The 14,913-nt window shown below is 37.0% G+C and overlaps 1 protein-coding gene across 4 annotated transcripts in view; it reads left to right on the top strand.

Annotated features, from left to right (window-relative positions):
• The window catches only part of ELP4 (elongator acetyltransferase complex subunit 4), a 257,266-nt gene that overhangs the window by 18,657 nt on the left and 223,696 nt on the right, over positions 1-14,913 (top strand). For all 4 annotated transcript variants that reach the window (XM_009186370.4, XM_021926819.2, XM_031653929.1 and 1 more), the window contains exon 3: positions 13,768-13,889. In XM_009186370.4, coding sequence (XP_009184634.1) covers positions 13,768-13,889 — 122 coding nt within the window. The remainder of the gene's footprint in view (positions 1-13,767; positions 13,890-14,913) is intronic.

Raw genomic sequence — 14,913 nt, forward strand, 5'->3', positions numbered from 1 at the left:
CTGAAACCACCTTAATGACTTTCTCCCTGCTAAACCTAGAGGATACTTCTCAGCCCTCTCTCTAGACCTTTGCTTATGTTCTTTCTTGCTGCCTTTTATTTTCCTCTTAATTGTTTTTGAGGTCTCCACTTAGCCATCTCTTCCAGAAAGTTTTTTTTAACTGCTGCTTTCCCTTTACCTACACCCAGTATTCCTTCTGTATACTTCTGTAGTAGTCTTTATTTACATTATCATGGTACTTATTACACATTTTTTTAATCAGGTAGTTATGAAATTGCCTGATCATGATTACTTATTTAATAGACTGAAAGCTCTGTAACCATGGGAGCCATGTAGGAGCATAATGAATGAATGAGTGACTCAAAAGCCTGGATAAAGGCCATTAAATTATATTAGTAAGAAATAGATAGTCATGGAGTGTTTTGAGCAATTAAGAAATATTATGATGGATACACTGCAGAAATAAAGTAAAAATTTGAAGTGATGGAAACTACTCATTGCCCTAATCTAAACATGAGGTAATGTTTGTTACTATACTTTTAAGACTTTTGTCATAAATTTGCTATTTCACTTTTCTACTTCTTTATTTCAGTATGTATATTGAATTTGAAATGTTTAACTGGTTATGCTTAGACTGCACTGATATGAAACACTATTTTTCTACATTTTTCCTCACTTAATAGGTACCTCTTAAGAAAGTCAATTTCTATTTCTGTGCTATGTACGTGTGTAGGTGATGAAGGAGAGACAGAAAATAGGATGATTCCCAGATTTTTATCCTGGGAAAGTTTAGAATTAAGACCATTAAGTGAGTTAGAAAAGGAAAAGAATGAGCAAATATTGAGGTGAGGTAAAGAATTCAGGTTAAACATAATAACTTTTAGGTACTAGTGAAAAACCCAAGTCATTCAACCTAATAGAAAGTTCGATTTTTCTGGCATGAAATTTAGGCTAGAGAAAAAGATTTAGGAGTTTTCAAAGTTATTTAACTGTGTTATTCAGTGTGTGTTTTAGTGTTGTCATAGACAAGTGGCAGATTCCCCAGGTTTATACTTGAGGATCTAGGATGGAACTTTGGGAGATCTCTTAATTCCCTGAAATTACATGAAAATTTGTTTTTGACTGTGTGAGTGTGTGTGTGTGTGTGTGTGTGTGTGTGTGTGTGTGTATTCTTTTTTTTCTTGAGAAGGAGTCTTACTGCGTTGCCCAGGCTGGAGTGCAGTGGTGTGATCTTGGCTCACTGTAACCTCCGCCTCCCAAGTTCTAGCAATTCTCCTGCCTCAGCCTCTTGAGTACCTGGGAACACAGGTGCACGCCACCACACCCTGCTAATTTTTGTATTTTTGGTAGAGACAGGGTTTCACCATTTTGGCCAGGCTGGTCTCGAACTCCTGACCTCAGATGATCCACCTGCCTCGACCACCCAAAGTGCTGGAATTACAGGTATGAGCCACCATGCCCGGCTTTGACTGTGTTTATTTTTAGAGTAGCATGTATAATGCCAAATGTTCAGAGTTGGTTTGAGACTCAAAAGACTAAGAACAACTAGCGTAAAAAGAAAACTTCCAAAATCTAAAGCCTATGCTTGTCAGTAAGAAATAGTTAAAGGAAAGTAAGCTCATGAAAAAAGGTTGAGAGCATAGCCTCTGGAATCTGTCTAAATTCAAACCATGGCTCTGCTGTTTACTAGCTATAGGACCTTAGGTAAGTGCTTACCCTCTCTGTGCCTCAGTTTCTTTATCTGTAAGGTAGGGATTAATAGCATTTATCTTAAAATGTTATTGTGAGGGCCAGGTGCGGTGGCTCATGCCTGTAATCCCCACACTTTGGGAGAGTGAGGCTGGCAGATCACCTGAGGTCAGGAGTTTGAGACCAGCCTGGCCAACATGGCAAAACCCCATCTCTACTACAAATACAAAAATTAGCTGGGCATTGTGGCAGGCACCTGTAATCCTAGCTACTCAGAAGGCTGAGGCAGAAGAATCGCTTGAACCCAGGAGGTGGAGGTTGCAATGAGTCAATATTGCGCCACTGCACTCCAGCCTGCATGACAGAGTGAGACTCCGTCTGGGAAAAAAAAAAAAAAAAAGTTATTGTGAGGATTAAATAAACCAATGCATGAGAAGTGCAGTGCCGTGTTTAGTATAGAGTTAGTGCTGTTTGCTATTAGAGTTAGTGCTGTTTGTTATATTAGCTGTTTGCTATTTTTTAACCATATGTTAAGTACCCTAGAATTGGTGAGTGTAGCCTGCAGTGAGAAAAAGAAGACAAAGTCTTAAGTTTTCACTTTCCCACAATTGGGGTGAGCCACCTCCTTGCAGGCCCAAAGAACTAGCACAGATACTTCCTCGTATCTCCACCACTGTCACTGCCATAACCAGGCAATAAAGTCAAGGACTGGAGAAAGCAGGAGTACATTTATGGTAAAAAGTGAGGCAAGTGAGGGCATACACCTCCAAGGCCATCAGTCGTAGACATTGAAGTTGCTTGCAAGAAGCAGAACTTGACATTCCTGTTTCCCAGCCAATTCCTTGCTAACCTCTAGAACCTCCAAGCCCATCAAAGTGAATAGTGCAGAATTAGAGTTATTAGGACAGCCTGCTTTATATTTGCTGGATTTTGTCAACATTGTCAAACATTAAGACTATTTCCTGTTTCTAATACAGGAAAAGGAAGGGGGCCTGATAGAATAGATTGTGTAAACAAACACAGCTAGAAGAATAATGACAGTAATAGTATTTCCAAAGAGAGACTGAGGATGAATTACTAGCCGCCAAAACACTAGATTCTACCTCTTTGCAGGGTTCTTCAGTGACATATAGGGCCAGTATGAAGTAAGGTACCACCCACAAACCACACTTACCATCTACATGGAAACCACCATAACTTTAGAGGGTATAAGCAGCAGACTTAATACACCAGGTCAGAGTGAGGCTAGGGACTTCTCTCTACCTGTGACAGACAGGCAGTTACAAAAACTGACCTCTGCCACTCTTTTGCTCTACTTTCCCGGTGTAGGAGCTAGGACTTGAAGAAAAGACTTGTAGAAAGAGGTGTCTTAGAACTTCCTTTTCTCGCTGCTACCCCCTCCCCTTAACACCGCCCCACTAAGTATTTCAAGCCACAAGCCTTAGTGGAAAATGTTGTATTGACTGTTGACTACGTTTTTAACTGGACAGTCAAGTTTTAATAACTGAAACTAGTGAGAATCATGGAAGCAGCTCTGGATGTCATTAAAAGATGAGAAAAGAAAGATTTGGCTTGCATAGCTGAAAGTAGTGACTAGCAAAAAGTACATAAAATCATTCCATATGTATATAACAAAAACTTGAGAGCTCTATATAAACCATTTACATACACAAAGAATGGCTAAAGAGACAGGAGCAAAGTTATAAAAACTGGGAAAATGTGGGAAGGGAGTATACAGTAGTTTCATGAAAAAAATTGTCAATGGTAATAGTTGTCATAGATAAGTAAGGTAAGGATTTGCAAATATCCAACAAATTACACAATTATAATTGGTGTTGGGGAGCAGTCTTGGTAGAGTGATGATACAGCTCATTTGGACTTTTGTATTAAGAAAAAAAATGATATTCCTGTTGTTTCTGTCCACTAGGCTTTGTTCCACTCTTTGGAGCCATAATGTACAAATGATATTCCTTTTCCATTTTATAGTCCAACAGATATTTGAAGACAGCTACCTTATGTCTCTTGGGTCTGTTTCTTTAAGCTAAATATTTCCATTTCTCGTGTCACATACTTTCAGCTCCCTTCACCATCACTATTTTTGAAGATGCTTTAGTTTGTGTAAGTCCCCAAACTGAATATATTATCATCAGGTGGGTTGACTACTGTGGAATAGAACAGGACAAGTGTGTCTCTGAACCTAGAAATTACACCGTTAATTCAGGCCAAAATTACATTTGCTTTTTGGTAGTTCTGTCACATCATTATCATTTTTACTTGCCCAGTGTTAGGGGAATTCACTAAATAGATTAATTAAATGCTTATTGTACAACCTCAAAATTTGTTTCACAAAATTGGTAATTTTCAGCTTGATGAGTTTAGTGTTTTTGCTAATCCCTAAGTAGGTGATCTTCCTATTAGTGTTTCCTGCCTCATAGGATTCTTTGAAAAAATAGAAGTGATAACTATTATAGAATGTATGTCTATATGTGTATACAATGGTATGTTTTCAAACTGTAGTAGATGTGGATGATTTATAAGACAAGATCGATTTTTGTTTGTTGTTTTTTCCCCTAATTAATTCTACAAATATTTAGTATATGTATACTATGTGCCCAGCACTAGAGATATGATAATAGGATGCATTCTCTGCCATAACAATCTTTCAGCTTTATGGAGGAATTTCAGGAGTGTTTATTAAATACTACTAGGGGTAAAGAGGGTGCTCCAGAGCAGACTGATATCTCACTCAGCCTTGAGTAAAGCTTCTCAATGATGGTGCCATCTAATCTTGGTCTGGAAGGATTGAGCAAATTAGTTAGCCAAAGTTGTGAAGGAATTTATACAAGGGTCCTGAGGCAAGAAGCAATATGGCTGGTGCCAACAAGTAGTTTCCTATCCCTGCGGTTTATGAGATATGGAAGGGGGGAAGTGTTGAGAAAGAAGGCAACACAACATTTAGAGAGGCTTATATGGCTTGCTTTTTGGGTGTTTTTCTCTTGAGAGCAACGAAAAGCCATTTAAGTTTTTGAAACAGGGGAGTGACAAGACTAGATTTGCTCTTTAGAAAAAAAATACTCTTGAGTATTGTGGAGAATAGATTGGAGGGAGGAGTAAGGTTAGAAGTACAGGGACCAATTGGGAGGCTGATGGTGAGAGTTAAGGATGCATTGAACTACATTATTGTCAGTAAAGACGGAAGGAAATGGATGGATCTTAAAGATTTAGGAAGTTGAATGATTATTTGTGGGGATATAAAGGAAAGGGAAGAGCTGAGAATGAAAAACATAGTAGCTAACATTTATTGACCACTTAATTATGCACAAGGCACTGATTTAAGTATTTCATCTTTGCCACAGTCTTATGAGATAGGTATAATTTTATTATTCCCATATTATAGTTGAAGAAACCTGAAGCCCAAAGCAAACAGTTACCAAGTAACTTACCAAATTAGCATGTTACCACCGGAAGACGGGCAGCAAGGAAGAGGAAAAAAATACGGTTTCCCCTTTGGACATGTCGTGAAATTCTGTTGGCACATTAAAGTAAAGATAAGATAACACAAAACATATTTGCTAAGTACTATGTCTAGTTAATAATATGCAAATAAATACCAATGATGTCAATGCCTGGAGCTTAGCACAGAGAAAGTGGAGCTAGAGACAAAGAAAAGATCACTAAGGATAGTATGGGGAGTAAGAAATAATTCAGAACCCTCACTCATTTAAGAGATAGATAGAAAAAGACAACTGTGACATCTAGTTTGTTTATTATCCTTCATTACTCATAAATCACCCAGTTTTTTAAATTATCTATGAGTACATATCCCTACTTTAAGTAGTACTGATCTGATACAGTTCATTCTCTCACTTGAGTATTGTAATGTGCATCCTTAATTTTATGAATGTTTTAATTCTTCTAATTAAATAGTTTAGGTTTCTTTTCCTCATTGCTAAAATTTGTTAAACCACAGTCATGTATATTTATTTTTATTTTTTAATTTTTATGCTCTCAGGGTGTACAAGTATAGATTTCTTTTTTTTTTTTTTTTTTGAAATGGAGTTTTGCTCTTGTTGCCCAGGCTGGAGTGCAATGGCATGATCTCAGCTCACTGCAACTTCTGCCTTCCGGGTTTAAGTAATTCTCCTGCCTCAGCCTCCCAAGTAGCTGGGATTACAGGCTTGTACCACCACGCCTGACTAATTTTCTATTTTTTTTTTTTTTAGTAGAGACAGGGTTTCACCATGTTGGTCAGGCTGGTCTCGAACTCCTGACTTCAGGTGATCCACCCACCTCGGCCTCCTAAAGTGCTGGGATTATAGGCGTAAGCCACCACGCCTGGCCACAAGTACAGATTTCTTACATGCCTGTGTTGCACAGTGGTGAAGTCTGGCTTCTTCATGTACCCATCACCTAAATGGTGAGCATTGTACCCAATAGGTATTTTTTCAACCTTCACCCCCTTACCACTCTTCTACCTTTTATAGTCTCCACTGTCTGTTATTCCACTCTGTATGTCCATGCAGCCTTTGTCATTTATAAGTAAAAACATGTGGTATTTGGTTTTCTGTTTCTGAGTTATTTCATTTAGGATAATGACCTCCAGTTTCATCCGTGTTGCTGCAAAAGACATCTCATTCTATTTTATGGCTGAGTAGTATTGTTAGGGGTGGCGTATATCCCGGTAACTGGTGGCAAATCCGTATGGGTCTGCAGCAACCTCAATTCTTGCCTCCTCAGAAGAAAGAATTCAACTGAGGCGTATAAGGCTGAAAAAGAGACCAAGGCCAGTTTCAGAGCAGGAGTGGAAGTTTATTAAAAAACTTTAAAGCAGGAAAGTACACTTGGAAGAGACTCAAGCGGGCATCTTGGAGGTCAAGTGCAGGGTTTGACCTTTTGACTTCAGGTTTTATATTGCTGACATACTTCGGGCATTTTGCGTCCCTCTTCCCGTGATTCTTCCCTTGGCGTGAGCTGCTTGCATGCGAGGTGACCTGCTAGCACTTAGGAGATGAGCATGTGCGGTGTGTTTACTGGAGTTGTAGACATGTTCACCGGAGTTGTAGATATGTTCACCTTAGGCATTCTTCCCTTTTGTGGTGGACTACCCCGGGAAAGTCATACTCCGTCATTTTTGCCTTTTAATGCGCATGCTTGAGCTCACTCGCCCAATTCCTGAGATCTTATTGGAAGCTGCCAGTTAACAGTTTCATTGGGAAACTCTCCCTAGCATGGACTGCGACCAGTTATCATTTTAGAGAGGCAGTGTGACAACTGCTGGACCATCACCTGATGGTCCCTGGACATTCTTGGTGGATTGGGGGAGCCTCTCCTGCCCTGCTCCTGCCTGGTTAACTATCTACTGTTAACAGTATTCTGTGGTATTTATACTACATTTTCTTTATCCAGTCACCTGTTGATGGACACTTGAGGTGATGCCGTATCTTTGGTATTGTGAATACTGCTATGATAAACATATGAGTGCAGGTATCTTTTTTATGTAATTATTTCTTTCCCTTTCAGTGTAACCAAGTAGTGGGATTGCTGGATTGAATGGTAGTTCTATTTCTAGTTCTTTGAAAAATCTCCATACTGTTTTCTATATGGATAACAGAATAAATTAGTACAAATTTACTTTGTGCTAATTATAAAATATTTATATTTTATATAAATTTATTCCCACAAACAGTGTATAAGCATTCCTCATTTACATTTTAAAGAGAGAAAAGTGGCACTGTTATACCACTGTTAAATATTTTTACTTATGCAAGTTAAACCCTGCTGTTCAGCTACAACCATGTAGAGCCTGTAGACCAGGTTAAAAGATTTAGTTCTTTTTCTCAAGAGCAATGAGGAACCACTGAAAAGTTTTTATTATTTATTTATTTATTTATTTATTTATTTATTTATTTATTTTTGAGACGGAGTTTCGCTCTGTCGCCCAGGCTGGAGTGCAGTGGCGCGAACTCGGCTCTCTGCAACCTCTGCCTCCCACATTCACGCCATTCTCCTGCCTCAGCCTCCTGAGTAGCTGGAACTACAGATGCCCGCCATCATTTCCGGCTTTTTTTTTTTTATTTTTTTATTTTTTAGTAGAGACAGGATTTCACCGTGTTAGTCAGGATGGTCTCGATCTCCTGACCTCATGATCCGCCCACCTCAGCCTCCCAAAGTGCTGGGATTACAGGCCTGAGCCACCACGCCTGGCCTGAAAAGTTTTAAGTAGGAAAATGAGATGATCAGGTTTGCATTTTGAAAATGTTACTACTAAATTGAAGGAGGAGGATTAGGGTGGATGCAAAGAAATGAGAGAAAATTACAGTCATTTAGGTAAGAGTTTTGTGTTTTTTGTTTGTTTGTTTGTTTGTTTGTTTGTTTTTTGAGACGGAGTCTCGCTCTGTCGCCCAGGCTGGATTGCAGTGGCCCGATCTCGGCTCACTGCAAGCTCCGCCTCCCGGGTTCACGCCATTCTCCTGCCTCAGCCTCCGGAGTAGCTGGGACTACAGGCGCCCGCCACATCGCCCGGCTAGTTTTTTGTATCTTTTAGTAGAGACGGGGTTTCATCGTGTTAGCCAGGATGGTATTTTGAGACGGAATCTCGCTCTGTCGCCCAGGCTGGAGTGCAGTGGCGTGATCTCGACTCACTGCAACCTCTACCCTCTGGGTTCACGCCATTCTCCTGCCTCAGCCTCCCGAGTAGCGGGGACTACAGGCGCCCGCCACCACGCCCAGCTAATTTTTTTGTATTTTTAGTAGAGATGGGGTTTCACCGTGTTAGCCAGGATGGTCTTGATCTCCTGACCTCTGCCTGCCTTGGCCTCCTAAAGTGTTGGGATTACAGGTGTGAGCCACCGTGCCCGGCCAGGTAATAGTTTTTAGTAGTATGACTAGTGGAATGACATTAGCATGGAGGGAAGTAATCACATTCCACAAATACTTCGATACTTTGATAATACATTTCACAGGATTAGAAGGATGGGGAGAGAGGTAGATTGGGGGGGTGTGTGTGTGTGTGTGTGAGAGAGAGAGAGAGAGAGAGAGCGATATTAGGTATAAATTCTGGCTTTCTGAAAACTGAAAGAGAACCACATTTGGTGGAAAAAAATAATGAGTTACTGAGTTTCATCTTGGGCATGTTGGCCCTGAAGCATCCTTATTCTTCTGTATTTAGTACTAATAAAACCCTAAAAGCAGCATGAAAAGTCCATGGTAAGGGGGTATAGCTAAGTAAAGTATGTTCATAAATTTTCTAGAATATTATTCAGCCTTAAACACGTTGGGTACAAGACTATAAAGCATGTTAGATTAAGTGAAAAAAGTAGGATACCAAATCCAATAATCACCGAAAACATAGAAAAAGTACTGAACGGAAATAGAGCAAACTTTACACAATGATTATTTGAGGATTGTGGGTGAATTTTTTAAAATTTAAATTTTCCATCTTGTAAAAATACCAATCTTAGAAATTAAAAATTGTAATATCAGGTTTGTTTCGTACATTATTGATTTATAATGGTTTAAATGGTTGCTTCTCTAAACTGACTTAATAGTAATTACTTCAGGTAAAATGAATTCTTTTTTAAACGTGACTTTCTAGTTAGTTCTAAAGTTGATTGGAGGTGAATTCTTAGTTATACAACGTAAGCAATTTTTACAGCTGTGTTAATCAGTAGTCAGTGCTGATCATCTCTCCCATAGTTGTCTCTGCTAGCTTTTCCATCTGTCAGCTGTAAGCAATGCAGAAGCATTGAAAACATTTTCCTTCACCGTAACACGCTAAAATTCTCATAAAATGTCCATAAAAATTAAGTACATTTTGTGAGTGATGAATAATGTTAAAGAACTAGCTATGTGTTTTAATATATAAAATTAGACTTTGTGTAAATTGACTATACTTTTAATCATGGATTTTCTCTAAGATAATGTGCTAAGAAGATATCTAAACAATTCAACACCTGATATTTTGGTCGTACTTTAGGGAATTGTTTTAATAAATAAACGTTATTTAATTTTAATTTATGTACAATAAAATGCACCCATTTGTTTATTTATTTTATTGAATTATTTTTGAGCCAGGTTCTCGTTCTGTTCTGTTCCCCAGGCTGGAGTGCAGTGGCACAATCATGGCTCACTGCATCCTTGAGCTCTTGGGGTCAAGGGATCCTCCCGCCTCAGCCTCCCAAGTAGCTAGGACTACCAGTGCATATCACCACACCCAGCTAATTTTTTATTGTTTTTTTGTAGAGCTGAGGTATTGCTTTATTGCTCCTGCTTGTCTCAAACTCCTCACCTCAAAGCCATCCTGCCACCTCGGCCTCCCAAAGCATGAGGATTACAGAAGCAAATGACTGTGCCAAGCCCATTTACTTATTTTAGTGACTTTTTACAACTGTATATACTCATGCAGCCACCACCACAATCAAGATATAAAACACTTCTGTCACCATAAAGTGTTTCCTGGTACTCAAGTTTCCTGGCCCCAAGCACCTAACCTCTCCTTTCTGTCACTAGTGATTAAGTTTGCTTTCTATAGAATATCATGTAACTGCAGTTTTGCCATACGTACTTTTTTGTATCTGGCTTTTTTCACTTAGCATAATTTTTTTTTGAGATTTATCCATGTTGTTGCATGTATAGTCAGTCCTCTGTATTAGCATGTACCACATCCTTGGATACAGAGGGCAAAATGTAAGGTACTAAGCATCTTTGGATTTTGGTATCCATGGGGTATCCTAGATATCCCATCCTGGATGTCCTTCGTAGTCAATCCCCTGTGGATACCAAGAAACTACTGTAAATTAGTAGTTTATTTCTTTTTATTGCTGAATAGTAATCCATTTATGAATCTATCATTTGTTTTCTCCATTCAGCAAGCAGTTGATGGACATTTTACTTGTTTTCAGTTTTTGGCTATTAAAACAAAAGCTGTCATAAACCTTCTGTATAAATCTATGCAAACATGTATTTTCAACTCTCATGGGTGAATACCCAAGAGTAGAATTGCTGGATCCTATAATAAGTGTATGTTTAACTTTTTTGGAAACTGCCAAACTGTTTTTGTTTTGTTTTGTTCTGATTTGTTTGAGATGGAGTCTTGCTCTGTAACCCAGGCTAGAGTGCAGTGGCGTGATCTCAGCTCACTGCAACCTCCGCTTCCCAGGTTCAAGCGATTCACCTGCCTCGGCCTCCCGAGTACCTGGGATTATAGGCATGCACCACCATGCCCAAGTAATTTTTGTGTTTTTAGTAGAGACGGGGTTTCGCCGTGTTGGCCAGGCTGGTCTCAAACTCCTGACCTCAAGCAATCTGCTTGCCTCAGCCTCCCAAAGCGTGGGGATTACAGACATGAGCCACCACATCTGGCCTGCTGAACTGTTTTCTAATGTAGTTACAATGTTTTGCAATGCCACTAGCAATGTTGGAGCATTTTATTTGCTCCATATACTTGTCAGCTAAACATCTTTTAATATGTTTTTTTGGCTATTCTATGTATCTTTTTTTGTAAAGGATGTGTTCACATCTTTTGCTTATTTTTATGTTGTCCAGTTTGTGTTCTTATTGCATTATGAAAGTTGCTAAAATATATACTGGATACCAGTCCTCTACTGTAGATATGTATTGCAAATATTTTCTATCTGTAGTTTCCCTTTTTTAAAACTTCCTATTAGCTGTCTTTTCAAAGGCAAATTGTAAAAATTTTTATGAAGTTTAATTTATTCATTTTTTTCCTCCAATTCATGCTTTCATGTCCTAAGAAACGTTTGCCTACTCCAAGGTTGTGAAGAAGGCATTTTCTTCTAATAGTTTTAATTATTTCAGCTTTTTAAAGTCTGTGATCCATTTCAAGCTAGTATTTATTACTAGTTCAAGAGGTAAGATGGAGGTTTTTGCTGTTTTTTGATTGAGTATCCTATGAGGCAAGATTGAAGTTTTTATTGCTTTTTGTTGTTTAAATATGGATATTCAGTTATTGCAGGACCATTTGTTACAAAAAATTATTTCTCCACCTTTATCAAAAACCAATTGTATGGATTTATTTCTGGACTCTATTCTTTCCCACTGATCTATATTTCTGTCCTTTTGCTAATTCCACATTACCTTGATGGCTGTAGCTTTATGGTAAGTCTTGAAATAAAATAGTAAGTCTTCCAACTGTGTTCTTTGTTCAAATTTCTTTGACTGTTGTATTAGTCCCTTCTCGCACTGCTCTAAAGAAATACTTGAGACTGGGTAATTTGTAAGGAAAACAGGTTTAATTGGCTGATGGTTCTGCAGGCTGTACAGGAATCATGGCTGGGTTAGGAAACTTACAATCATGGCCAAAGGCAAAGGGGAGGCAGGCACATCTCACATGGCAGGAGCAGGAGGAAGAGAAAGAGTAGGGAGGTGCTACACACTTTTAAACAACCAGATCTCATGATAACTCACTATCATGAGAACAGCACCAAAGGGAAAATCCACTCCCATGAACCAATCACTTCCCACCAGGTCCCAGCTCCAACACCGGGGACTACAATTTGACATGAGATTTGGGCAGGGACACAGACCCAAACCATATTAACTGTATTCTATGACCTTGGATTTCTTTGTGAGTTTTAGAATTACCTTGTCAATTTCTCCAAAAAGCTTACTGGGATTTTTGTTGGGATTCCATTAAATCTACAAATCAATTTGAAGATTTGAGTCTTCTATCCCATGAACATGATATATCTCTCCATTTATTTAGGTCTTCTGTACTCTCAGAATGTTTTGTACTTTTCAATGTAGAACTAATTCTTATACATATTTTGTTAAATTTATCCAAAATATTTAATTGCAAGTGAGATTTCTAAAATTTCAGTTCCTATTATTTGTTACTATTATGTAGAAGTACAATTAATGTATTAGTATAGTATAATTAGTATAGTATTAATATAGCATAATTCTTTAAATACTATAAAGCCAAATCCAGGAATATGATATATATTAGTATATAAAATATATTAATGCAATATAATTATAGAATAATTATAATTCTATATATTATAGTAATGACAATATAATTATAATTATTATATTGCATCTCTATATAACTATATAACTACAATATAATTATATTGTATTATATATTTATATGATTATAATCTATCATGTATAATTACCATAATTTTGTTTTAAATGCCATAAAACCAAAGTCAGTAATATTACATAGCTAAGACCTTCCATACGATATGGATTAGAAGTAGTGAAAGTAAATATACCTCCATTTTTCCCAATCTCAGAAGAAAAGCATTGCATCTTACCATTACATATGATGATATCTATAGGTTTTTTGTAGATCCCATGTGTCAAGTTGAAGATGTAATATTACTGGATTTGGTTTTACAGTATTTAAAACCAAATTGTACTAATTATATGTAATATAAATATATATTCTATTACTGGATTTGGTTTTATGATATTTAAAGAACTATTTTCATATATTTTTGTGAGGTATATTAGTCTGTAGCTTTCTGTTTCTGTAGTATCTTGGTCTAGTTTTGGTATTGGGGTAATACTGGCCTCATAAAATGAGTTTAGAAGTGTTTCATCCTTTCCTCTTTTCTGAAAGAGTACATGTAGGATTGGTATAATGACTTCCTAAAATTTGATAATGATGTGTAGTTTTGTAAAACTCTTTGATTTTGATGTTAGAATAATAATGGGCCTATAAAGTAGGAATTGTTTCCTTTTCCTTTTTGCTGAGTTTAAGTACTGGTATTGTTTTTTCCTTAAAATGTTTAAATTTACTAGTGAAGTTCCCTATACCTGAAGTCTGTATATATGTACAGGGGGTAATTTTGTGGATATCAAAGTGATATAGTAGTTGGAGAATGATGTCTGGAGCCAGAAAGTCTGTTAAAAGTACTTAGTTCTCATTGACTCTCTTTACAAGTCTTAGCTTATCTAACTGTGCCTCAGGAATACACAATTATTGTTCCACCTCATATAATTGTTTTAAGGGAAAAAAATATAAAAACATATGAATGTGCTTGCTATTTGATACCCATTTGATTCTTTTCTTGCTATATGTTTCTAACTGCAACTTTTCCTTTTTTACAGAGGAGGATAAATATAATATTTACTCACCTTTGCTCTTCAAGTGTTTCCTGGCAGAAGGAATTGTCAATGGGCATACTTTGTTGGTTGCATCTGCTAAAGAGGATCCTGCCAACATTTTACAGGTATAGAATATATGAACTTAATATTGCATTTTGAATGTTTCATGAAAAAATATTTTTATGTATGTAAACAAGATATATGTTTGTATATATACAAACTGTATTTAAATGCATTAACGGGATTATACATTTTTTAAAATCTCAGTAAAAAGTATCAAATTTATTTGAACATAGAGTTATATTTTAAAGTAATGTTCTTGAACAATTTTTTAAAACTTCATATGAGAGGTGGGGAAACATTAAGCTAATAAAAACTGACACTAAGCAAAATTACTGGACCAGGCATTCACAAAAGTCATGCTTAATAGCAAAAATTCTAGTTTACACTTCTTATCGAAGAAAGGGGAAAATATCCTTTAATTTTTTTGCTTCTAATTATAACATCTTCATTTTGACTACTACTATGGCAAAGCAAATTTTCCAAAGTCTAAGTTTTCTATACTGCTAACAAAGTATGGGTTAACTGTTGCTCTTAAGAAGCCTTTAAAAGAAACTTGGAATTCGAATTTTCAGCCTGAAACTATTATATAAAGTATAGGAAATCACTACTATATGAGTTAAAGCAAATAATGGAATAAAAACAAAAGGCACATTTATATAATCAGCAAATTGGCTGATAAGACATTTTAAATATTTTACATTTCTACTTAGCACAAGCAAAAATAAACTGATTCCAAGGCACTACAATATTTGCCATTTTTACTGCAAGCTTTAGGCAATTTTTTTTTCTTTTAATTTTGAAGAGATGAGGTCTCACTATGTTGCCAGACTGGTCTTGAATTCCTGGCCTCAAGGGGTTCTCCTACCTGGGCCTCCCAAAGTTCTGGGCTTACAGGTATGAGCCACCACATCCAGCCTAGTGCAAGCTTTAATCATAGTTTCATTCTAAATGTATCTAAGGAAATTAAAATGTTCATACATAAAAAAATTATTATATCTGATAGGTAATATTCTACACTGTCATGATAATAAGAGAACTCTGGAAAACATTACATGAAGCAAAACAATTGCAGATTGTTTGGTAATT

Source organism: Papio anubis, chromosome 12 (genome assembly GCF_008728515.1).
Source record: "Papio anubis isolate 15944 chromosome 12, Panubis1.0, whole genome shotgun sequence".
Classification (NCBI taxonomy): Eukaryota; Metazoa; Chordata; class Mammalia; order Primates; family Cercopithecidae; genus Papio; species Papio anubis.